The sequence below is a fragment of the Seriola dumerili genome, unplaced genomic scaffold (genome assembly GCF_002260705.1).
Source record: "Seriola dumerili isolate Sdu_G_001 unplaced genomic scaffold, Sdu_1.0 BDQW01000081.1, whole genome shotgun sequence".
In the NCBI taxonomy this organism is placed as follows: Eukaryota; Metazoa; Chordata; class Actinopteri; order Carangiformes; family Carangidae; genus Seriola; species Seriola dumerili.
The window spans coordinates 4,727,856-4,754,608 of record NW_019174336.1 but is presented as its reverse complement, the minus strand read 5'-3'; the positions used below and the strand labels follow the sequence as shown (position 1 = coordinate 4,754,608).

At 40.5% G+C, this 26,753-nt stretch overlaps 1 protein-coding gene across 1 annotated transcript in view; it reads left to right on the top strand.

The window, feature by feature from the left end:
- The window catches only part of npr2 (natriuretic peptide receptor 2), a 68,472-nt gene that overhangs the window by 39,282 nt on the left and 2,437 nt on the right, over positions 1–26,753 (top strand). Inside the window, exons 12-21 of the mRNA XM_022744441.1 lie at positions 2,225–2,329; positions 4,389–4,460; positions 5,270–5,429; positions 5,524–5,679; positions 9,435–9,603; positions 20,394–20,540; positions 21,702–21,825; positions 23,798–23,866; positions 23,987–24,161; positions 25,587–25,685. Coding sequence (XP_022600162.1) covers positions 2,225–2,329; positions 4,389–4,460; positions 5,270–5,429; positions 5,524–5,679; positions 9,435–9,603; positions 20,394–20,540; positions 21,702–21,825; positions 23,798–23,866; positions 23,987–24,161; positions 25,587–25,685 — 1,276 coding nt within the window. The remainder of the gene's footprint in view (positions 1–2,224; positions 2,330–4,388; positions 4,461–5,269; positions 5,430–5,523; positions 5,680–9,434; positions 9,604–20,393; positions 20,541–21,701; positions 21,826–23,797; positions 23,867–23,986; positions 24,162–25,586; positions 25,686–26,753) is intronic.

Sequence of the window (26,753 nt, the reverse complement as noted above, 5' to 3'; positions counted from 1 at the left end):
CTTCAGAAAAACAATCCTAAATTCTTGCGTTTCTCCATTGGCTTGAACTGTTTCTGAGAGTTTTCAGTGGCCTCGGTCTGAAGAAAGTCCACTGGAACCTTGGGGTGAATTGTAAAGAAAAAAAAAAAGAGTTCTACTCATCAAATCGTTTATCGTCTCTCTGAAATAAAACAACCATGAACTGACGTTATTCCACTTGTTACGACTACAGGAGAAAGACCTTCATACAAGGTTCCATCGCTCTGTCTGCTACAAAACAGGCTCCTAAAAAGTGGAACTATTTCACCATATTGGCTGAGAATCAGTTTTTTTCTGACTCAGTAGGACAGTAAAAGCTTTATTTTTTATTTTTTGGAACTGAACGCAAGAAGTGGAACCTGGCTCCTTGTTAGCATACCCAAACGGAGGTTGTGACCAGTTCCATTGCAGGATGCCACTTGTTACTCGAGCGCTTCCAGCAAAGAATTGACGTCCTTAAACTGTCTCTTCAACATCAGCGACAGCAGCTGCTGAAGAAGAGGTCCCCCTGGCTGGAAAATATTTAGAGAGAGCTATAAGGAAGCTGAGGGACAAACAATTTATGTGGTTTGGTGATGGAAACACAGTGTGGCACAAGGAAACCCCTAATTTTGAAATTACACAGGCACTCATGAACAAGACGGATGCTCATGGGGAAGGTTTTTGGCCATTTCCTCACTTTAAACATCTTTTAATCTTCAACTTTCTCTACTCAAATTCTCAACTCTGTATTTTTGGTCCCTTTCTTTGAGTGAGCCACAGCCCCCTCCCCCTCCCTCGGAGGAGAGGGGTCCGGGCTTCTCGGATGCCTCTGTGGCCTCTCGGTCAGTCAGCAGGCGCACATGGGAGAGAGGCTGCTGTCTGAGCTGGCAGCTTCTCAGATGCCCCCGGGGGCCTGATCGGCTGTCAAACCTCAGCTCATGAAAAAGCCAACCAGATGGGGGAAGAGACGGATCTGCCAGTGGAAACTTAACCACTTGTCTTCCAGCGCTCTCTGTCCTCCCCCTCATGGACACAACCCCCCACCCTCCACCCCCCCACCAGTGTGCAGCAGGGGAAATTATATAGGCCAAAGGGTAGGCTAACATCTCCCGAGCCGTGAAACAGGAGCGACTAACTCCCTGGTTTTGATGCGAGAGCAGCTGTCACTCACTGCGCTCAAAGAAGAAAAGTACACTGTTGAAATTATGAACACTGTTTTTGAAGTTTCATGCTGGCTGCTGGCTTTTTTTTTTTTTTTTTTTTTTTTTTTTTTTTTTTTTTTTTTCGCACTTGTCTTCCAGCGCTCTCTGTCCTCCCCCTCATGGACACAACCCCCCACCCTCCACCCCCCCACCAGTGTGCAGCAGGGGAAATTATATAGGCCAAAGGGTAGGCTAACATCTCCCGAGCCGTGAAACAGGAGCGACTAACTCCCTGGTTTTGATGCGAGAGCAGCTGTCACTCACTGCGCTCAAAGAAGAAAAGTACACTGTTGAAATTATGAACACTGTTTTTGAAGTTTCATGCTGGCTGCTGGTTTTTTTTTTTTTTTTTTTTCTGCTTCTGCTTCTGCTTCTGTCAGTGCTCCTACGGGCTGGAATGAAGCAGGACGTCCATGTAGTTTGTTTCTATAAAAAAAAATGACTGGGCTTTTTCACACTTTCTCATAAAAGGAAAATGCCAGAAAATGTTCTCCAAGTTCCCTCTTAATCACTTAACCTCAAACATCTTTGTTTTCATACTTTTTATATTTCAAGTGATTCATGTTTTGGAAGACATTTTTTATCGTAAACCCAGTGTGTGATTCGTGATTATTTTCCGTGTAGAGCAGTTTTACATGTTTTGCCTGCTCCGCTCTCATATTCCTGCTCGTACATCCTCTCAACACCTCAACCTTTTTCTTTTTTTTCTTTTTTTTTTCTTCATCATCCCCAGCACACTGGCTCATTCATAACCTCCAAGGGCAATTTATGCACATGCACATGTTTCAACTGGGTGCCCTGAGCAGGAATGTGTCTCAACACGTAGAAAAAGGACAGCGTGCCAGCTAGCCAACTGCAAATAGACTATTTTGATGAACTGCTGGCAGCGTTATTCTCAAAACTTTGTATATAAATGAACCGTCAGTCCTCTACCCCGTCCTCTGTTTCCATGGGGTTTGGGAATGTGATGTTTGGAAAGACTTGCACTCACAGTTGCAGTGTGTTTGTGTGGTTATTTTCAGATGAGAGACGTTCAGTTCAACCATCTAACCAGGTTCATCGGGGCCTGCATTGACCCTCCCAACATCTGCATCGTAACAGAGTACTGTCCCAGAGGCAGCCTGCAGGTACAGTCTCCTGCTCCTGTTCTTTCACTTTTACACATATTGCTGAAGAGAGTTATGACACATGACTTTACACTAGTGTCAAACTGCTGATATTCTGCTACTTGAAGTTTCCTTCCGCTTGAAATTGTGTGTTGTTTATTGTTACTTCAGACCGTCACTGTGCAGAATAATGTTTGTTGTTTTCATTTCTCACATTCAAGGTAGAAGCTTTCACTGTGCTCTCTGCATATATGGGAGCGTTATGTGACAACACATTTAGTGTAGAAGACAGTTATGGTCCAATATGCAGCTTTTTACAATGTGTGATGTGAAAACCTGAAACCTCCAGTGCACATACACTGACAATCGACTTTTCAAAAAATCTTTATCTTGTGTCCAGTAGTTAAACTTTTAAAATAAACAATATTTGCATATATTGATAGATACATAGAGAAAGTAGGATTGGGTGTAATTTTTTATTTTTAATGAGGTAATTAAACTTTGTGTGAATAAAAAAACACATCAGGTACAAATTATTATTATTAGCAGAGTATTTATATACTTTGAACATAATCAGCCAATATTTGAAAATGAAATCATTGTTTCCTTGAAAAATGAACAATTTTACAAGTAAACTAAAAGCCTCAAGAGAGCCACATACTCTGCCCAGGCTGTACGGTCTCTCTCTACAGCGACTGTTAGTTGATCAACAAAAAATTAAAGGAATCATTTGCCCCTTAGGAGAGATGCTCATTCACTTTCTTTCTTAGTGTTAGAGGAAAAGATCGAGACCACTCTCATGTCTGTGCAGTTACTATGACGCTGGAGACGGCAGCCAGTTAGCTTAGCTTAGCATGAAGACTGGAATTAGGGGGAAACAGCTAGCATGAGTCTGTCCAAAAGTTAAAAAATCCACCTGCCAGCAACCATAAAGCACAATAATTATCATATTATATGTTGTTTTGTCTGCACACAAAGTGATGATGGTCATCTGCCCAGTGGTCACACAGAAACAGATACAACAACGGCATTTTGATCTGTTTCATTAAAAAGTAATTTCTCATGCAAAAGTACCAAATATTTCCAGCTCCTCAGATGTGAGGATCAGCTGATCTTTTATATCTTGGTCGGACAAAAACAGGCAATGTAAAGACATCACTTTGGGCTCTGGGTAATTCTGAGCAGCATTTTCACTATTTCCTGACATTTTTCTGACTTAAATCAAGTAATTTTATGAAAATCACTTTAGCTGCTGCACCGTGCATGTGTTGTGCAAATGTTTTTTACTTTCAAGTAAGTGAAGTAGTTCACGAAAAAGCCTGACTGTTTTTTAAAAAAGCCTGGACCCTTTAATAAATTTCTGGATCCATGTTACAAAAACAAATCCTGTGATCATGAATTTCCAAATGTTCCACCAAATTACACTGAAATCACTCAACAGGCTTTTGACATATCTGCTGACAAACAAATATTAAACTACAAACACTACCAGAATAAACTGTTTTATCATGGACGGGCTATTCCTGTGTGTAGACCGAGCTCTGCCCCTGGAGCTCTACAGGACCCACTAAAATCACAGTATGAGCGCCTTTGTTTGACATATTTTTGTCTTTGTCTTATATTCAATCTTTGTTATTTGTCTTAAGAAATTTGCGATGCACCAAGTGTAATTGTTCTTGGCCTGCACACAGTGTTCCCAACATGCCAGCAGCTTCTTAAAATGGACGAGCTGGAAACAATGGGAAACTCAAGCCATGGACTTCATCACTCACACTTGTAGAGAAGGTCTTCTGCATAAAAAGGCAAATAGTTGCAGCTGATGTGATGTGGCTTAAAGTCAAAGCAGGACCCAGATTCCAGTAAGCGGCTGGCTGCAGGGCCTTTGAGGGTTATTCATTAACATCCTGACCCTGAAAATGAAAAAGAATATACGGTATCTGGTCTGAAAGTGGTTCTGTGTTTAGTCCCAAAATAAACTTTGCTGCTCAAATGGCTGCAGAGAGTTCAAAAGATGAAGCAGAAACTCAATTTTTTTTTCCTTGTCTGTGTATGTTTTCTTCTCTATTTCTGATTTGTCCAGGACATTTTGGAGAATGAGAGCATCAACCTGGACTGGATGTTCCGCTACTCGCTGATCAATGACATTGTGAAGGTGCGTGGTGGTCAGACTGTACTGTAAACAAAAACCAGGAGTCACAGACAGGACAGAGGCATCGATTTATCTCTTGGTTTTATAGAAATGCTGGCAAAAGGTTACTTTTCAATGTTAAATGAGCTGCTTTGTGTGCTGTAGAGACACACACAAAAAAAATTCTAGGTTGCCATGGTTTCGCATGGACAGGGAAAGTGTGAGTGAGGCACAGAAATGTATTTTTGGCACAGTGCAGTGTATGAAACTACAGTAAATATTGCCATTATATAGTGTAAAGTGGGGCAGAAACATAATCATAAACTTTGCTAAAATTTCCTTCCAGCTCAATCAAAACTAATAGTGGACGTACTTCAGGAGATTATCTTCAATCCGTCCTAATAAAGGGGCTTTTTGTTTGGAGGTCGGTCTCCTGGTTGGATTCGATATTGAACTACATGCGTGACGAAGCGCTGCGGCTAAATTGCTCCACACAGATAGCAGCGCACTGCAGAGGAGAGGCGCTGCTGAAGCTTTGAGGGACGTTTGACTCACCGTTTCCACAAAATATTGAACATGAGTACAGTCAGTACTCACTGTCCCCCCCCTCCCAAAGGAATTAACAGTAATTTCACAGAAATTCCCCCAATGACTCTGCCGTGCTTGAAACAAGGCATCTTTTCAAAAGCTTCAGCATACATCCACTTGTCAAAGCATATTATTTCCATATGTCTGGATTTGTGTGTTTTCATGTTCGATTATGCAGTAGAGGAAAAGAGGGGGGGGGTGGGGGGACACCCTTTAATGCTTGACTTAACGCTCCTCTCCACCAGGGAATGAACTATCTCCACAACAGCTACATCGGCTGCCATGGAAATCTGAAGTCATCTAATTGCGTGGTGGACAGTCGATTTGTTTTGAAAATCACGGATTATGGCTTGGCCAGCTTCCGCTCGTCCTGCGAAAACGATGACTCGCACGCTGTCTATGCAAGTAAGTCCAGTTCAAAGTTTGAACGTCCACAGCACAATTCTCATTCACAAAAACATCAGCCACTGTTGTTTAACACTTGTGACTCGTTTTTCAGAGAAGCTGTGGACGGCTCCTGAGCTGCTCATATACGACCGCCATCCTCCTCGCGGGACTCAGAAGGGTGACGTGTACAGTTTCGGCATCATCCTGCAGGAAATAGCCCTGAGGAACGGGCCTTTCTATGTGGAGGGCATGGACCTCAGCCCCAAAGGTAAACACAACTGTATTTTATAGGCCTAAGGTCAAAGGTCAGCGGACCCCTGAGGCATCAAATGAGCTGGAGCCTTGAAATCAGCACGCTAACAGACTAACATCAAACAGATGAATCAGAACGTACACAAAGCTTCTCTATAGGAAACCAGAGGAACACTGTATTTGTGAAGACTCAGTTTGAAGGACAAGGACAGAAACGACGGAAGTTCACATAATAGGAACACCATTCATTGGCTTTTCACTGACATTTCAGAGGGGACCTCTGTAAGGTCAGACTACTATATCGTGGCGCTGCAGCCATGAACACAAACAAAGCACACATGTTGGCCAGATGTCAAAGGCAGGTGGAGTCACAGAAACCAACACAGCTCCTATCTCAGACATGGAACTGTGAAACAAACCAAACAAAGCACAGATAAGGAAAATGATTAATACGAGTAAAAATAAATGAAATAAACAAAAATGTGTTTTATGTCTCGAAGCAGCTTAATCAGTTATAATATGTTTGTTTAAGAAGCTGCAGGGATTTTCAAAATTCATACTCATGTATTATTTTGAAAAATGTTAATATTTTATTTACTTAACAAAAACTTAACAAAACACATCAACAAGAAATATAGATAGATAGATAGATAGATAGATAGATAGATAGATAGATAGATAGATATTTTTCATATATTATATATGAAAAATATAAGTCAGTCCAGCTCAAGTTAGCAACAAGATTTGTTTAAGGTAGACTGTAAATGCTTCAAAAGAATAATAATATCTATTTTTAAAGAGTATAGGAAGAGAAACAAAGCTGATACTGTAGTAAAAAACAAGTCTGTCACCATAAAGAACCTTAGAGGTTTAAGACTCCACACGCTTACTGTACTTCATGTGTGGCCACTGCGAGGGGAACACTTCTTGTACTGACCCTAATTTAAATTATGTGCTGATGCTCCATTATGAATGTAATTACTAGAGTTGGTCCGGCAAAAAAGAGAAGTTAAATGGCTGGAGAGGCAAGCAGGTATTTGCCCAACAATACATGAAAGGTTAAATATTTTTCCAATGAAAACAATCCTCTCGTGCCCTCATAGCTCGAAGGCACTGCACTGCTGGTCACTTTAATTAGTCTCCGCTCCCGAACTGGCCTCAAACAGATCCTTTTCCGGCGATCGGGGGATCCAATCCACGGTTAATTTCTGTGGAAAAATTAAGTTCAAAGCTACCATGAGTTATTATATGGTGAGCTTTTTGTCACCATCCCTCCACCGCAGCTCAGCAAGGAAAACACTGCTCTAGGACACAAAGAGGGAATTTCGTCCTAAAAAACCTGTAACTGTTGTCCAGCTCAGTCTGCTTAAGCCGATTGGCTTCAGATGTACTTTGGAATTAATTAGCAGTAGCCTTCTCTCGCTGGAAAACTCAAACACAATGTTTTTATCTTCCTAAATGAACTAAGACTTAAAGAAAATCTGAGTTTAATCGCTGCGGACATGTTGGCTCGTCACCTTCTTGCACACATGTTGCCGATTGCGGTTTGACCGGTTTCTTCACCACCACTCTTATACTTCCACCGCTGCTTCTGCTGAGGGACTGTGGGAAAAAACTTTTAAAGCAGTTCAACATCTTGACTTCAACTTCTACACATGCAAAGTGGATGTGTAAAACCCTCCTGGGGTGCTTCCTCCATGTGATGACTTTCATTGGCTTTTTATTCGCAGTCGTGCTCGATGCTCATTGAACAAGTGCTTGATATTTTTCCATCCATAACAGGCTGAGAGCAGTGAAAGTCGTCACCTGCTCTCTGCTGTCTGAATGTGATTTAACCAGCACTGTAGTAGTAGTTTTGTGGTGTCTTCAGTGATGATACTAATAACAGAAAGAAGAGGATGCAGAGGAATAATTGTGGGAAGGATGTCTCTTACAAACTTTTAGATTGATACGATTAATGGATCAGAGAGAAGAAATCAGCAACAGCAAAGAGCTAATCTGCACTGAGGAATATATTAAGCTCATCCACCAGAAATAGCACATTAACAGAAAAACATGATTATCAAAATAGTAATCTAGGTTCTGTTTAGCAGCCACTGAATGCAGCAATAAAGATCAAAACCCATAGTGAAATCCCTAAAGAGAAATAAGTCACACTGCAGCAGCATTGTGGTAGCAGTAAGGAGTTGTTAGTTAAATACAAGCTCAGTAAATGTGTTTCAGCTGCAGAAGCGTAGAGAACCAAGGTCACACTCACATGGTAAAAAATCATGTTGTTGGTGAACAAATTATCAGAAAGAGCGTATAATTCAAAAACATCTGTTTGGTTTCAGCTGGTCACACAAGGTGCATATTCATCCATGTGTTTTTACGTGCATTTTCAAACCTGAGTGGAAACTAACTTGCTTATGTTTAGCAGGAGTTTGCTTTGTTTACATCTAACTCTAGCATATTAGCATGATGACGTTAGCATTTAGTTTCCCATGTAGTAGGTCATTAATCAGTGTAACGGACAAATCAAGATTTTGGCCTGATGAGATGAATTAAGATAATCCAAAGGTTTTTTTTAAAGGCTTTTACCAGCCTAACAAGAGGGTTGTTTTTTTTAAACCTTAAAATAGTAATTCTTTTTGGTAAGTTTGCTTATTCACTGTCCTGCTGAGAGTTAGAAGAACAGATACCACTCACATGTCTGTAAGGTAAATATGAAGCCAGCAGCTGGTTAGCATAGCTTAGCAAAAGACTGAAAACAGAATAGAATACAATAGAATAGAATAGAATAGAATAGAATATCTTTATTGTCCACCAGGGTGAACATTTGTCTTCAGCTCAAACACAAGGAGCAACAAAATAAGAAAGACATGAGCAGTTTGTAAAACAAACATATAGACGAGGTCACATTACACATTAGTCTCTGTGGTTGAAATCCTATCTCTTACTTTGTAGAGATATAAATATTCAGTATATTTAATATATACTATATACACTACAAAATATTCAGAACTGAAGAAACCTCTTGATCAGAGGTGATTTGTCTTTCAACCAAGTCTCGTTGCCCTCAATTCAACTTTTCTTGGATCACCATGACCTGGATGAGTGAGATCCTTCACAGACAGTTAATAATACTGATATCACTTGGGATTAAGGACTTTTTAAATACATTTTTATTTGCCAAGTGCCTCCCAGAGTTCAAAGGCTCAAACTGGCTGGAGAGAGGGTGGGAGCTATCTGCCAGAACAGCCTCGTCCTCTCTGTAAAAAGTTGACTTAAAGGCTTTTGGGGTTTGCCAGCAGCTAGTCTGACTCTGTCTGGAGGAGGCAATCTGCCCACCGACATGTTGTGGTGTTACTAGAGGTTATGTGCCGGACAATTATTGAGGGACATGAGAGGGGTATCAATCTTCTTCTCTAAATCTCGACAGAAAAGAAAATGAAATAATAAAAATGTTGAACTAATCCTTAAGTATTTAATGTTAAAAAGAAAAAGAAAAACATTTTTTTTTTAACTACCCTGAGTCAGTGCAGGGCTGTTGTATCATTTGTCCACCCCATATAATACAGCGGTGTTCAGCTTCAGCTACACAGGAGGTTGCATCAAGTCACACTGAACAGACTGAAATGCCTGAACTGACTGATGAGTATAACAGCCTGCTCATCCAGACACACACACACACACACACACACACACACACACACACACACACACACACACACACACACACACACACTACGTGTCTCACTGCAGACCACACTCTCTGTCTCTCCACCGCAGAGATCGTGCAGAAGGTGAGGAACGGTCAGAAGCCGTACTTCCGCCCAACGACCGACAACAGATGCCACTCGGAGGAGCTGACCATCCTGATGGAGGGCTGCTGGGCCGAAGACCCCGCAGAGAGGGCCGACTTCGGCCACATCAAGATCTACATGGCCAAACTCAACAAGTGAGACCCACACTTCACTTGTTTTCATTACCATGGCTAGATATGAGAAGTGATTAAAAAAAAGATTTTTCTTTCTTGTAGTTTGGGTGAAGCGACCCTTTAATCAACAGAATTAAACCAAAACACAGTTAGCTGGACGCACTCTTGATCTATTTAACATTTTCCACACTTCCATCCTATTTTTCAAAGCGGAGATAATTTGACAAATTGAAATCGACAGAGCCAGTTTTTTTCCCACACTATCAGTATCATTCCTGCCAAGCTCAACACATGAACGCTGTGTTGATAGCTCGATGTCCCTCTGACTGCCATGAAAGTTGATGTGTTTAAGAGGTTCAAAAAGGCAAATAGGAAAAAAGAATCATGTTTTGGAAATCACCAAGACAATTTTAGATAAAAGGCTGCTTGTAATTCCTGACAGGCAGCTCTTGACAGGAAGCGCTCTTTGTTGCCTTTCCATCTCTGAGCGTGTGTGTGTGTGTGTGTTTGAGCCCATGTTTCTGGTATTGTTTTGAATGATCCCATGAATCATTCATATGCATATTTTGGTTCTGAGTTTTATGTCGGCGCAGGAAGGGAGGCACGCATGTTTTCCCTCAAGGAGGGCGGCTCTGACAGAGGGAGTTACTGTGTGAAGCATCCCTGCTGATACAAAGTGAGAGAACACTTTAGAGAACAAACACTAAAACACGGAAATGGAAATATGAGAGGCCGGTAGGAGCTGTTCAGGAGTGTATAACACTACTATACTGTTTATGTACAGACATGATTCCCTCTGTAAAAACACAACATATATTAAGTAAGTTGTAGAAAACTACAGAAGAAATACCATAATAGAGAAAACCTGTACTCACAGTTCTACTAGAGTAAAAACACTGAAGTATCAAATGTAGTTTTGCATTAACATGTGCAGGTTTTCATATAGTGGCTTCTGATTCACATGAGCTGCTAAATATGAAACAGTTTATTTATAGATTAAAAAAGTGACTGAGGCCAAAAGTGGCATTAAGCTAAATTCTTATAAAACGAAAACAGTCATGTTGATCTGGACACAATCAGTGGGGATTCATCACTTCAGATGGATGTTGGGAGGCTAACTGTTGTTCCAACTCACAGTACTGTACTAAAAGCTGAAAAGTTGGCTAGTATTTATTTATCTCATATTCATGACTAAATGCATTATCCTGTTCTCGTATCCATCGCTGAAAGAGTCTGTGCTCCTCTGACCTGTGGAGTTCCTCAAGGGTCTATTCTGGGACCTGTTTTACGCTCTTTACATACTTCAAAAGCACTTTTTGAAACCAAAGGTGACTCAGTTGAACTTTTGTCAGTTATTCTGTCCAGTTATTTTCATTTAAGAAACATTGTTAAACTGCGTCCCCTCTTATCTCTGCAGCAGTTTGAACAAATCCTCCACTGTTGACTCTGTGTCTTGACTATTGTAATGCTGTATTTTCTTGTCTAAGCCAAGAAGCCGTAGCATTTCTACAATAAGAACAAAATTCTGCTGCATGATTGCTAACAAAGACTCCTCCGCGTTCCCGTTACCCCAGAGCTGGAATCGTTACACTGGCTTCCAGTCAATTCTAGGATTGAAATTTAAAATCTGATTAATTAATTATTAGAATGATCCAATATTGATTATAAAAACATTGATATTTACATCTTTAATCAGTACACATAAATCTGTGCTAAATGTTATTTGTTGGCAGTGGTTACTTGTTCTACATGGTGCATGACGTGTAAAATTTCTTCCTTGCAGAACTCAAATTATAACAATGATCACAAAATGGTTATTTTAAATATAAGTAAACAGTTGCGGTTGTTACCCGACATGGTTAGCTGACTCTGGCTATCTTCTAGCGGATCTAAAGATTTTATCTACGAGAGAGATAGGCTGAAAAAAAAAGCTCTGCTGATCTGAACTCTCTGTTTGTGTTTGTTGTGTGTTGTTGTTATTTCTGGCTATGATATGTGAAGCCACAGAATTCGAGTGCCCGATTCAGTCTGTCCTTGCTGGGAACCAACACAAGCTAACGTCTGTCTGCAGATATCAGACAAACAAACAGTGCACAGAGCAGAGTTTCTGTCACAGACTGTTGTCTGTGCTCAACGTGATGATTAAAGTGGATTTGCTGTACTTTGTTGAAGCATCTGTCACTGACACAAATATCCCATACAGCTGTATGGGATAGTATTTATCGTTTAAAATATGCATAGTGACACCCTTGTAAGTGGGTGCAGGTTTTCTTTTTTTAATTGTTGCTCAACTGTTTGGCACATGTTGGCATAAAAAATATAGATGATCCAGTTTTATAACCACAATTAACAATGTTTAAAATTTAGCGTATAATGATCATTTTACACAATTTTATATTCAAAGAAACAACAGTGCTGCTCACTGAATGTAGAAGAAATGTAAGTTCCCAGGATAAATTCTCAAACCAGCTTTACACAACATTGTTATTTATCTGATATAACTGAATCATCAAGAATGTAAATGAAATGAATCGATTCTGGACTTTCCGAATCAAATCATGAGATCAACAAGGGCTCCAGGTTGTGCCTCAAAGCTCAAGAATTGTGGTGGCAGAGCTTTTTCAATCCTGGATTCTAGACTATCTAACAATGTCCCACTGGAGGTTAGTTGAGTGTTCAAATTGTGTTTATATGTAATGTGTAATTACCTAGGGCGACCAAAGGACATGATCTCTGTGTGTGTGTGTGTGTGTGTGTGTGTGTGTGTGTGTGTGTGTGTGTGTGTGTGTGTGTGTGTGTACACTCACCGCCTACCTAAAAAGAGACAACTGAGGCTAAAGAAACAGACAGAAAGCAGACTGATAAGATGTGAGTTTGAGGTGAGCACCAAGAAATTGTATTACTCGAAAAACAACACTGTCTCTCTCTCTTTCTTCTCTCTCACTCACTCCCCCACTTGCCCCCGATTTCACCCGTTCAAATCTCTTCTTTGAAAAGGTATTTTAAAAACTATTCTAAGGCATATAATAAGTCTACATAAATACAGTTTTACTCATTTACTTTTTGCACTCGCTAAATAAACAAAAACCTCAGTTAAGAAAGATTTTCCTTCATCAGGTCTGTGTGGATGCGGTTTGATCAGACCGAATAAACCAACTGTCATCAAATCAAGGAAAGTTCTATTCCAGATCTACTCGAGATGCCAAAATGTTTCCAAAAACACCAAATATGGTGCTCAACTATGGAGGAGATGTGTATAAAATTCAGCATGAAGACTAAATTGAATATTTTAATTGGATGTGACAATAAAGCCACAATAAACATGGCATCTTAGGTTTGAATACTTCGATCATTCAAAGCATCCTACATCTGTGATAGAGCTGGAAAAAGCGGAAACAGATTTACAGTATGTAATTGTCATATAATGTGAAAAGAGTGTTGTTTATTTTAAGCTCCGATGGTGTTAAAAGGGGGATTTAAAGGTAGAATCAGCATTCAGGAGGCTAAGCTCAGCGCGTAAGTAGCAGCAGTTTGTTGCTGCCAGAGGTTGTAACGTTCAGCCTGCCAGCTGCAGTCGATCCTCCTGTCCCGTGAGTTGTGACAGGGAGATCAAAACACAGGTCACGCTTCATTACTCTGAATGGCAACTTGGAGCTTTCTGCCTCCAACATGGTCATGTTGTGTGGTATCTAGCTTCGCCTAAGATACAGTTTTCCAGCTCCTGCTGTAAGTGCCTCTGGTGAAAGAGCTGATTTAAGGCTCAGAGCTGATTTTCACCTGTTGATAGCACCAGACACATGTTGCACATATGATCGGGCTGTGTTGTGCTTTAATTATATACCCCACTGTTAATGTGTCAACATGCTTTCATTCACTTTGTGATAGAGAGCAATGATGGGAAGATTTACCTTGTGTCACTGTTGAACAGGACTTTGCAGGCCATATTCAAAGTAGTCATGTGTACATTCTTTCATTCACTACGATGGAGTGGCAATCACAGTGAGCAGGAGGTTTGCAGTACAGATGGCTTTGTTAAATGTTTGTTAGTGAAAAGGAGAAATAAAAATAGCTGAGCTTTCCTTCACCTTGCATGATGTTGTTCTTACTATCAACAATTTCCACCTGCAGCAGAAAACACAAGCAGCCCAGGCTGACCAATCATAGTTCCTGTGGTCTCCACAGAATAGCCACTGTAAGAAAGACGTGAGGTTATACTGTATATTTGAGGAGGTACAGGTTTCAGCTTCGGGGGCTGTGTGAGCACACCAGTATAAATCCAGCTATAGAGCACAGATTGTCCAGGTACTGTAGAAAAATACAGCTAGTGCAGCAGTGATGCTTTCAGTCTATTTTTCATACCTGCTTGAACTTAATTTTCTTAATAACCTATTCAGTATTATTATTACTCATTATTTCAGCAGAATTTGCCGTTGACTTAAAGTGATAGTTCGGGTTATTTGACATAGGGTTGTGTGAGGTAATTGCACATAGTCTGTGTCTTACCTGCAGTAGTTTCAATTCAGTTGCGCTGCCATTTTGGAAAAGTAGACACAACTACTGTCACAGCCATCGAAAAACAAACACGTCAGTTGAAGTGTACGCTGTATTTCAATATTTTCACTGCTTTTTATTGCCATCAAACAGCCTGTTCCTTTTGAACTACATTTTCTTAACCGTTAAACTACCATACTCGTACGCCGTATGTACACCTACGCTCAACTCTGTCTGACAGCTGATCACGTGTGTAGTAATAAAGTAGTTCAATCTTTTATTTTCCAATAACTGCACAGTTCTGACCCCAGCAGCCTCATCAGTGCTATAAAAGCTAACTTTAATATCTGAAATATTAGTTGTCATAAAATACAAATATATCATTTTTCATTTTTGACCACTCTTAAGTGCAAGGTTATCCACTGATAACACTGTGGGGTTTTTTTACCTATTAATCACAAGTATATTTCACATTAGTGCCAAGTATTTTCCATCCAGCCACTGGTTTCCATTCATTTCAACGCAATATGAAAATCTTGCGTGAAACAAGAAATCACAGTTACCGTCTCATTGCCTTTTCCATCGAAGTATATTACCATCGCTTGCTGCGAGCGAGAACCTCCTTGTTGGAGAGTTCAAGGCCGTCAGTAGTGGTGCCAAAGACCACTATATTCACAACGTCCACATAATAAAATCCATAAGACTGCAGCTGCATTTCTTTGTGCAACCCTATATTGTATAATGACCGCTGAGCCTTGAACCTTGAGTGCAAACAATACTCACACAAGAAGAATACTGTGTCATTGTTGCCATTGAACGCTTGCTGCTCTCAGTTGAAATGCAAATCCTGGATGTCAGACCATCTTTTACCTCAGCAGGAGAAATGAAATTGGTTGAAACTGATAGAAGCCTGTGACTGTTGTGATACTGTACATAACAACCAGAAGCTATGATCCCTTAAAATAATGAAGAATTGGTATGACTGGGGAAAACTACAAACGTGCACGTGTTGACTTGTTGGAGTAGCAATCTAAAAACAGGTGGTTTGGAAGGGAATCTATAAACAGATCTGTGTGGCTGGTGCGTTTTTCCTCTCAGCTTGACCTCTCTGTTATCTCTGTAAGTCAATGCAGGATGAGCCCGGTGATGTATAGCTATCCATTTGGAGTAGCTTGGAGTGGAGAGCTCTATATGATTTATATCCCATGAAGCACTCAAGGATGCTCCTGACAACCACAAGCTAAGTCCCTGCTTATGTGTATGAAGCTGTTTGCCTCGGAGGCCCGTGCGTTAATGCACTGTTTGCCGGTTATTTTCATTAGGTAAATGTATGTTGTTGACATGATGTGATGGATGGGCTGTTATTTTTGGTGTATGTACGAGCTTGGGCTTGAAGGGCGCGGTAACAAGAGGGGTGTTCCAGCAGTAAACGGTTCGGTTTAACCCACACAGCGAGCTGACACCTCACTTGCTGTGAATAACTGACCTCTCACCATGCACATCAAGTGTCACACTGTTTGCCATCACTACTTATACAGCAAAAAAATATTAATTTCACCTTGTGTTCATCACTGAAATGTCCCTTTTTTTTCTCTTGTGCTTCTTATTCTTTTAGTCTTACCTGCTTTTTTCTGTGCTTTTGACATCAGTTCACATATTTGAGAAAAATGTAACTTCCTGACGCATGTTTAGCTGCTTCGTAAACAGCAAAGTTCTCAGAGAATGCACATCTCAGCCAAGACTGCACCGTCCTCTTCATTTGTTTTTTAAACATTGCACAATGCTTTAAATTTTTAATCAGCATCTGGATCTAGATCGGCATCAAAATACACAATAATAGACAAGCTGGGTGACGAAGGACATGATTTCCTGAAACTACGTAGATCATGTCTGGGAAAATTACAACTTTGTACAAATGACTCAGACTGACGAGATCTGACTTCTAGTCATCAATTTTAGCTGCAGGATCACTCAGATTTGTGCACGTGTCATCTACATGTGGTTGTAATTGCACAATGTGTTCAAGAATTACAGCAGTTAAATTCAGTCAGTGATTTATTTTAGTTCAACTGGTCATGTTGAGTGTAAAGGAGCTATTTGTAAGTTTTGCTATTGCCACATAGCCAACGTTAGCATTAACAGCTGTTTATTCACAAGTCTTGGCAAGAGCTTTGTTGTATTTACAAGACAAGACGTAATAATACACCCTCTGAGCAGCGCTACTTCTTCAGGGCAGCCTGGACACTGACTAGTGTGTAAAGTGATGAGACTGGCCAACTGGGTCAGGGCTAGCTGGTTAGCATGCTAACTTCAGTAGAACAAAATAAGTAATAGAAGTACAAGCAGAACAAAAGTGTTTCTTTCCACCACTGGAGACAGCTCTTGGTGAGTAATGGAATTAAGTTTGAAACTCACAAAGTTTGTTCTCGACTGGTAATTAAACTGCTGTTAATGCTAACATTAGCTATGTAGCAATAGCAAAACAAATAACCCCTGTAAAGCAGATGTTGAGATCCAGACAGATTTCTTTAATAGAACAGCTCTATGGAAACTTCATTCTTCATATTTGTTTGTTTCAAGTTTATGCTTGCCTGTAGACTAATTTCAAATTTTCATTCGTTCATCTGAGCTGCTGCACCGACTAAAAGAATCTCACTTATGCTAATTGAAATGAAGTAAATGGGAAATGAACAGTTGAAAATGAATCCCCAATTACACCAACTCTTTCAGGAACCTTCCTGTGAATTTGCAGTTATATAACTAGTCCCTTTCTTGGTAGTGATTTAACTATGGAACCCATCAAGTAAAGCATTTACCTGAAAATGGTTGCTGCTATGCACATACCATTCCTACTTTGCTATACTCAAATCTCATTGTGTAGATGAAGGACAACCAATTGTAAGCATGTCTGGTTTCCTCCAGATATCAGGCCAAACAGTTCAATCCTGGTTTAATTAGACCAGAGAATCTTGTTTCTCACAGTCTCAGAGTCCTTTAGTTGCTTTTTTTTGCAAACTTTTATTGAGGAGAGGTTCCGTCTGCCCACTCTGCCATAAGCCCCTCCATCTTAGGACACACGGGATCTCTGGAGCTCAGTCAGAGTGACCATCAGGGTCTTGATCACCTCTCTTACCAAGACCCTTCTCCCCCCCGTTGCTCAGGATGGCTGTGGGACAAGCACAAGGAAGAGTCCTGGTTGTTCGAAACCTTCGGTGCCGCAGAATTTTTTTGTAGCCTTCCCCAGATCTGAGCCTCGACACAATCCTGTCTCTGGTATCTGCAGGAAGCTCCTTCCTCCTCATGATTTGTCTTTTTGCTCTGATCTGCATTGTCGACCGTGAGACCCGATATAGACAGGTGTGTGCCTTTCCAAATCATGTCCAATCAATTGAATTTACAACAGGTGTACTACAATCAAGGAAACATCTCAAAGATGATCAAGATAAATGATCTGAACGAGCTAAATTTCAGGTGTCATAGCAAAGGCTCTGAATTAAATTCTGTTTTTGCTTTGTCATTATGGGATATTGAATGTGGAGTGATGAGGGAATCTTTTTGGGGATTTTAGCATAAGCCTTCACAAAATGTGAAAAAGTGAAGGAGCCTGAATATCCTACTCTTCGGATGCACTGTGTGTTTTGTTTAGAGATGCTGAAAAGGGTAAAAATTCAGGTATAATTCAGGTACCCTCTAGGTAGTTTTCTTCTGTGTAGTTTCTGCGGTTGCCATGGTTACACAGCAACCACATTGAAAAAATTCAATCAATCACGGATCTCCTGTGGCAAACAATCATGCGCGTTCACAAGAGCAGCAACTGTCCTCTCTCTACTTGCTGCTGCCGACCTCAGTGGCACGGCCGCTTTCACTTTTACATGGGAGACAATGGAGGTGGCAGTTACGTGGTATCTGCTCACGGTCTGAGAGCGCATAAGCAAAAAGTGCTTTACACTGTAACAACTTCTCACCACTATCCTTCTATCAACAGAACAAATAGTAGAGGTAACAAACAAACAGATTTTCTTTCACTTGCTTTAAGGGGGAAGGGGTTTGAAGAACGGTTGCAGAAATGAAAAAGCATCACAGACCGCTCTCAGTCCTCACCATTACTATTAGTTTGGATGAATGGTGGCAAAACATGGATGTCTGTGATGTGTGCTGCAGTAAACAGTGCGTGGCCTGTGTGATTGCATTCAGTGTGTTGATACTCATCCCTGTCTCTGATGTTTTCTTCTTTAAACTTAAACATGTGGGTGTGTGGAGGATCTGTGACCCAGAAGAAACGTGGCAGGATGCCAGGCATTGATGCTTTTAGCCGCCATGGTGGTGTGGATGACTCACCTGCTTGCTCCGTCGCAGTTACTGCGTGTACATGCGTGTGTCTGTGTGTGTGTCTGTGTGCGTAATGTGGAAATATCCTGAGACACACAGATATTATACAATACATGTATTATATAATTATAAAATATATGTGAACTTCTGGGATGGCAGCAGAAAAGATGAACATAGAGACCTTCACAGGATGTTTGTAGTGTCTGTTTGAAGGGTGCTACAACAGCTGCTGTGTTCATATTTGAAATACTGTACACAAAAACAAAGTAACACAAATATGTGAGTCTCTCTTTTTTTTTTTTTTTTTTTTCGAAAGTGGTTGCCAATAGTGACAGGTGGCCATGTTGTGGGAGAGAAAGCTACTCAAATATGTGAAGCCTGAATTAATAGATTGTTAGCTCAGTCATGTACACTGACATTTAGCCCCTGAAGTAATTATGTAAAGCTGAGAAAGCGGGGCCCATATTTATCGAGCTGCTAAAAGCACATGATGGGACTGCAACACCAATTCATTGGAATGCCTTAAATTCCAGGTGCAGTCATCAAGTAGCTTAAGTCGTCCACTTGATCTATGGACTTAATCCCCACTCTGTTTGAGTCTGTCGCTCCTTGTTACAATGCACTGAATATTATTTACAGCTCCTTTCTAACTGGGACCTCCCCCCACCCTCTTCTCTCTAACTTCTATTGATGTTTCTGTCATTCGTTGTAAATTTGTTTTGCGACAAGAGGCTCCACAAGGATCAGTCTTTATACTTGGCATTGACGTTTACATACAGTGCAAGCAGGAGCTTTTACCTTGCTAATTGGAAAGGGCGTTTTATTTAGTGTATATTTACATTATATCGACAAATACTTTTAATTGAAATGAAATTGAAGTGGTAAATATATGGATAATTTGCTCATCAGATTTTAATTGACAGAGCAGATTCACAAATCTAATATTGTTTATGATAAAGAAATGTGAGTGCAGATATCCAGCAACTTAAAGGGCAACTCCGCAGATTTTACACATTAACGTCTGTTTACAGATGTTGGGGAGTAGTGTTGTGTGAAGTGTGTGAAAGAAGTTGTATATTTTGTGTCTCCGGAGACAGCTGTGTGAAGTGATAACTGTCCTCAAGTGATGTCACTCGAGTCAGCATCGGTCAGCGGTAAAGACAAGTTTTAAAATGAGAGGAATCTGGGGATGTGAAGTTACCAGACCTCTGTAGCCCACTCCTCATTTCTGCTTGAGGGTAGCATGTCAAGGCTACTTTAGGGCTACCTGCACTGTGGGTAATGTAGGCAACAAGGAAGAAGTATGAATGGAATAAAAAAAAAAGTTGATATTTCTGGTTCTGCTATTTTTAATACTTTATTTACCCTGTCCACCATGAGTCTGACAGTGTTATAAGAGAGCAAAACTAAATCAGTGTAGTTCTCTTTTAAAGAATAATTCAGTTTTATTCCAGTTTGGATTTTGTTTGTGTAGTTTTATCATTTCCATCAGTTATGATAATTTGGTACTCATCAAAGTAATTGATCTGGGTACTCCAGTTGGTTTGTTTACTGGTTGTAAAGAAATCGTTTTGCACACTAAAATAAAAGCACACAATTTCAGACTGTCTCTCCTAGAAGACATTCATAGTCCAGCATCCAGTTGTTCACATGAAAAAATGCCATGTGTGATTGTAAAGAGAGGTAGACGTGCAGTGCATGGCTCCTCTCTCACCTACACAACTGGTCAGTCACTGCGTTAAGTGGGTGTGAATGTCAGGGTCGACGGTTACAGAAAGTTACAGAAAAACGGTCGACGTAGACCTCGCTGTCTGACATCGGTCAGGTGTAAGGGGGGAGGGCCTTTCTGATGGTCAGGAGTATATATCTTGCTTAAATCCTGCCTGGCTGTTTGACTGCTCATGTTTTTGCCCTGCCAGACTTCTTTTTAGTGATTTAGTAATCAGGTGTGGACATTTCCTAATTCTCCTCCGTGTTTATGTTTCCCACAGGGAGGGCAGCACCAGTATTCTCAACAACCTGCTGTCCAGGATGGAGCAGTACGCCAATAATCTGGAGAACCTGGTGGAGGAGCGAACACAAGCCTACCTGGAGGAGAAGAGAAAAGCTGAAAACCTCCTCTACCAAATTTTACCGCAGTAAGAAAAAAAAAAATCACAATCACATTGACACTCTTGCCCTTCCAGCCCAAAGCTTAAAACCCCAATTAACTCCCCAGCAAATAGGGGGAGTGTTACCAGCGTGGCTCAGTGACACGTTGTCAATTGTGTTAAATCCCTGTATTAATTAAAGACTCGAAATCCTTCCTGACACCGCATTTTACTAACAGATACGCATTTCCCCGTGGTGCGATCTCAGAGTAGATGAAAGGGAAAGGAGAGGGCTGTCAGGCGAACCGCTCATTAAGGCGAGACAGAAAAACCGACATGATAGCGAGTTTAGGCGTTTTGGATAACACCGCAGCAGCGAATCCCATCCTTCTCACCCGTTTATCCTCTTCTCCTGCTGAAAAACCTTCATCCAGACTGAGAGGAGCTTGAGAGGAAGGACAGATATCATTTCTCACCACGCTTCAGAATTAGATGAGCTGACTTCTGCCACAGTGGTTTTTGCCTATGGTGTTATTTGATTAAGAGAAAATTAATGTGAGCAGAATTAACACAGATAATGTGACGTGTGGGTTATAATTGAACCTGCCAGGCGTTGTGTAATTATGTTTCAGAGAGACAAACGATTTTTACTGAAACCTGACAACATGACGTCGACAAAACAGATAATGTTCCGATAATATTTCTCCCTTCCCGATACTGATTCTGATACCTGAACTTGTATTGATCTGATACCACTGCGTAAAAGAAAAAAAAAATCCAACAGCTGTGTATTACTAACCCTGTATGGATGTGAATTGATTGCTATCATTGTTGAATGGCATGGCTCTAAAACAGTAGTTGCCAGTGGCTGCACAGCACAACTTCCTGTTTAGGCTACTGTTTTAGAGCGGCAAATAAGAATTGATTTCTGGGAGAACTTCTGTTTGATCAATGAATTCAGTGGTATCGGATCGGTGCGTAGACTCACACACTCGTCGATACCCAATCCAGCATTTTAGCCAGCGTCAGAGGCATTTCTGCTACTGGTATCGGTGTAGGATCAACTCTTAAAAACAAACATCATCTCATCACCTGCAGTTGTTTGTTTGATCTTGATCTTTTTATTCTCTAAGTATCCTTTTTATTTTTTTTTGTCTTTATGGATTTGCAGCATGAATGTTTTGACCTCATGTTTCTCTCTTCATGCAGTTCAGTAGCAGAGCAGCTAAAACGAGGGGAGACGGTGCAGGCTGAAGCATTTGACAGCGTCACGATTTACTTCAGCGACATCGTGGGCTTCACGTCCATGTCTGCAGAGAGTACACCCCTACAGGTACGCAGCAGGTCATATCGCACTGCAGTCCTCCAGCGGACTTCCCGTAACGTATCTTGAAGTAGCAGGTTTTCCTTTTTCCTCCTGATTTTTTCTCTCCACCTTTTCTAAAAGCTTATTAAAAATCCCTGGTCGTGATCACAGTCACGCTGAATTCTCTCTCTCTGTTCATGCATAAAAGTGCTCACCAGTATCAGGTCTCTTCCTACAGTGTGTCTCATAGTTCCCACAGTGTGTTCCCACACACGAGCTACAACTCAAAATAGTACAGTTGTTAGATGGAAGAGCGTTGACGCAGAGTTGAGTCACATAATGCCACTCCACATCTCGCTCTCACTTGAATACCAAAGGGAGGCTTCCAGACCAAAGACATTATCATGAGGTCACATTCAAGCGGAGGGTCTGAAGTGCTGAAGAACAGTGACCTCAAGGACAAAAATGTGTTCCACGCATCGCCATTATCTCATGCTGATTTTCAAGTTGTTTTTCGTCTTTACAAGGCCGGAAAGTCGTGCACTAAAGAAATACCCCACGTTGTGCAAGTCAGTTTAGTTCCATTAAAACAAATGAACATGTCACTCCATATGAAGGAGGCAAAAAAGCTGAAGTTATGTGAACGCTGTTTCCTGCATTTAAATACATGCAGGATGTCTAACATGTCATCATATCAATCCAGCAAATAGTAAAGTATGATATAAATAAATAAATGCTGATGAAAATTGTTGTATTATTAATGGACTATCCCTGCTTAAAATCACATTTAGTACATTTAGTTTTATTAGTAGATAATGTGGTAACACTTTAAAAGCTCCTGCCTATAAAGGCTAAATAGGCAAAGTGTTAATGCAAGTCTTCTTGCAGTCTTCTTCTTGTTCAATTACTCAAACTTAACGCACTGAAAATAAACGGTAACATGCACTGTTGACCAGTGGCGTTACGGAGCAATGGTGAGTGGGTGTGTATGTTGTGCACACCCATAAAGACACACACACATATACACGCAGAAGTACATGGGCGATGCAATACACGTTTCTGCTGTCAGTTCCTCACTATTTCACAGATCCTTTGATCCTCCATTGGTGGTAATGCACCAACAAACCAGAAAAAGGCAGGAAGAAGAAACTGATATTCATTTGGCCACAGTGACGATGACTGCTGGCAATGCAAACACGGATCTAAATAATGGAGGTTTTAAAATGTTTAATAAATCAGCTTTGTTGATGTTCTGTGTGGAAAGAAATGCACTCAACGCTTTTGTTAGGAAACACAGAATGTGTTTTGATGAGTAACACTGAGTGTTAATTGTTTACAAGACACACTCCACAGGGCACCTTTAAAGGCTCAGTCACTAATCACGTCATACATATAAATTACATATTAATTCATATACTGGATGTTCCTGAAGAAACAGACAATTAACAGCATCAGTCAATTTAGGAGTGAGATTTGGGAACAGGATCCAATCCTGTGTTTTGAATTTGATGTCAGAACATTCTTTGTTCCGTTAAGAGTTCAGTATGAACAAAATGATCTTAAGTTTCTCTCAGTTCAAATGTTCACGTTCACTCAGCACTGCTCTTTCTTAAAGTGCAGCACAGACAGCTTAGCTTGATAAAGAACCAGCTGGGTTTAATTTGAGATTCAGACGCAATTAACAAGAAATTAAAATTAAAACTGAAGACTAAATGAATAATTGTTCTTTGAACAAATGGCCAGCCTCTGATGCCTCTAATACAGATTGTGTGTGTAATATTCCATCTGTGGATTTGATGTTTGGTCATGTAAATGTGTTTTGTCAGAGAGCCTCAGTGGGCAAACGTCCAGCAGCAGACATAATGTGAGAGACTGTGAGTTGGTTGTGCAGACACACTGTTCTTCCAGTCTGGTGGCTTTTTAACAAAACACAGAGTTTAATTGCAGCACATTTGTTTTACTGAAGTCACATAATCAAAACTCTTCTGTCTCTCTACAGGTTGTCACATTGCTCAATGATCTGTACACCTGTTTTGACGCCATCATCGATAACTTTGATGTGTATAAGGTGAGTCAGGATGATCGATGTTCCTTCATCTTGTTGAACAATTACAGGACTAAATGTAACAGCAAAACGATGATGTTTTTTACTTCCTGATGCTTTGATCTCTTGTGATTGGTCCCTCAGGTGGAGACCATTGGTGACGCCTACATGGTGGTGTCGGGGCTGCCGGTGCGGAACGGGAAACTCCACGCCAGAGAGATTGCCGGGATGTCGCTGGCTTTGTTAGAGCAGGTCAAAACGTTCAAGATCCGGCACAGGCCCAACGACCAGCTGAGACTCAGGATAGGTATACACACAGGTGAGTCTGGACTCTCAGCCTCACCTGGACATCTGCACCAAGGTGACCAAGACCTTTTTGATCACTCACGATGTCTAGTGTAAAGCACAGATGCCTTCTTTTAGGTAGGATCCTGACAATGGTAACTTTATGTTGTCACCTTCCGTTCTGGAGAGAACATTTTCAACAACGAATCGACAGCAAGTCCACTTCCAACAAAATGTACAATAGCGTCAATCTCCTCCACACTTATTCCCACTTTTGTAGCCGTTTTTCTGTCGCTATTTCTCATTGACGTAGCTATTTATCTCGCTCCGGCAAAGGAAGATGACTATCGCATTCCTAATTCTGCCTTGTGTCCATCAACAATTGATGGGAAAATGGCCGGTAATGAGTTCAACACCAGACCTTTTTGAATTTTTGAACAAATCGAAGATGCAGCCAGTGATTCAGATGTCTGAACCAGGCTACTTGAATCTTCTAATTATGAGAACTTAATCGTTTCCACTTCCCATTAATAGCAAATACAGTTAGCTGTCCAGGCAGCATCAGGATTCTTCCTGCATGACCCCTCTAATTTCCCCTGTACCAGGGTTTTGATGTAAATTAATTAAAAAAATCTTCAGCTAATAAGAACAATAATTTCCATCACAATCTTGGACTAACTAAAAGACAGCTCTCCATCTCCTCGATCTAAAATTGAATGTAATAACAGTATAAGTAATGTGACAACTTGTGCTATAAAACTTGATTAAACTGCTTTAAAATGACTAAATGTAAATTATTTTAGCTTCTATCCATCCAATAAAATTAGTCAGCCTAATCTGCACCAAAAACCCCATTATCAATCGCAGTAATGTAACATTTTTAATAACTGGTGAATGACTCTACGGGCTTATCGCCATGACAAACTGGTTCAGCATTAGATCTTATTTAATAATAAATGAATGGTATGTCAGGGAGGGTTTGCTTTAATTTTTAGCAAGGTACATCTAATGATCTGGGAGCTGAGTGTATTTCAAGTGTGGGGCAGTTCCGATTTGTAAATTCCAACCTCCGGATACCAAGGTACTAAGAGGACATGACAACTCAGGATGTTTTACCCCTATCTGTCTGCAACATTTGGTCTGGTGTAATTTACGAGAGGCTTCTGACACCGTATTTAGACTTCATCAGCTCATGGTGGAATTGTTTATATTCTTATTCAGACACTTGACATGCAGCAGAGATAGACCAGCGTGCGTAGGCTGGTACTTAGCCTTGTCAGAGTCAATTAAAACATCCTGAGCGCAGTTTCAATTCACTCACACCTTTGCTGACATATTTAAAAACATTTTTCATTGAGGTGGTTGTGTGATAATGACAGCAGCATTACTCCCAGCATTCCACATATTATTGTTTTTTTCCCCCTGTAAAATGTGACTATATTTAGCTTGTGTTTTATAGGTCCAGTCTGTGCCGGTGTGGTCGGGCTAAAAATGCCCAGATACTGTTTGTTTGGAGATACTGTCAACACGGCATCTCGAATGGAGTCCAACGGAGAGGGTGAGTGCCACCGCCACTTGTTCTTCGTCTATTCCCTATTTTATTCCACAAAAAAAAAAAATATGTTCAACAGGGGGAAGATGTTTGACACAGCTGTTTGTGCTAATGACAACATCCTCATTATTTCCTGTTTGTTTTTTGGTGTTTCAAGGACTTCCAGCTTGTTGTCACTTTACTGTAAAGGATTTCTTATTCTTGATCATGTTTCTCCAACAAACTTTACCACCGGCACTATTTCAAATTATTTAGGAACCATAATATAATACATGTTAAGTTTTTCCATTTGCATGTTGGTTTTGTAAGTTTTTCCTTATCTAATTGATGATGTAAGGATAGAGGCTGTTGTATGTTCACAAAGTGTAAAGTCTCCTAAGACTGTTTCTTTGGCTACATAAAAACACTGACTATTATAGGGCTTGTACCAAAAGAAAATTTACACAATGGTTCATATTAACTTCTGCCATGTGTGAGACATTTCTAACTTGGTTTACAGGGTTTAAACTTGAAGTAACTAAAGAGTTTTTTCCTGCCTCTCTTTCTGACTTCCCCTCTCTGTCTGTGGCTCACAGCCCCGAGCACATTGGTTCCCTCTAAAGATGGAAATCTATAAAAACAAGTTCACAAGTATATAGTTTCATTTTTTTATTTTTTTTTTTTTAAATAAGCTCAGTCATTTTCTAAAACAGCAGGGCTCTGCACGCAAACAGTTCTCAAACAGGAGTAAACAGTGCATTTGTTGGGAACTGTTTACAGCTAAGAAATATCAGCCTATACACAGTGAGCACCTGTTTTACTGCTCATGTGTTTAGTTCTGGTGCAATTTAAACTGTATTTTGTTAATTTGTGTTTTATTTGAAGTGTTGATCCAAAAGAAGATATATTTATGGTTTTAAGAACCAAAAACCATCTCAATGTAGTTTTACATCTCCTCTCTCAGGCTTCTCTCTGGAGCTCTGGTAACAAACAGTGAGCCAATCATTAGAGAGGAGGCTCTGATCCTCTCCTCTGATTGGCTGACTGTTTTCTAAGTGATCCAATAAAAATATAGCAGATTTCAGGTAGACACAC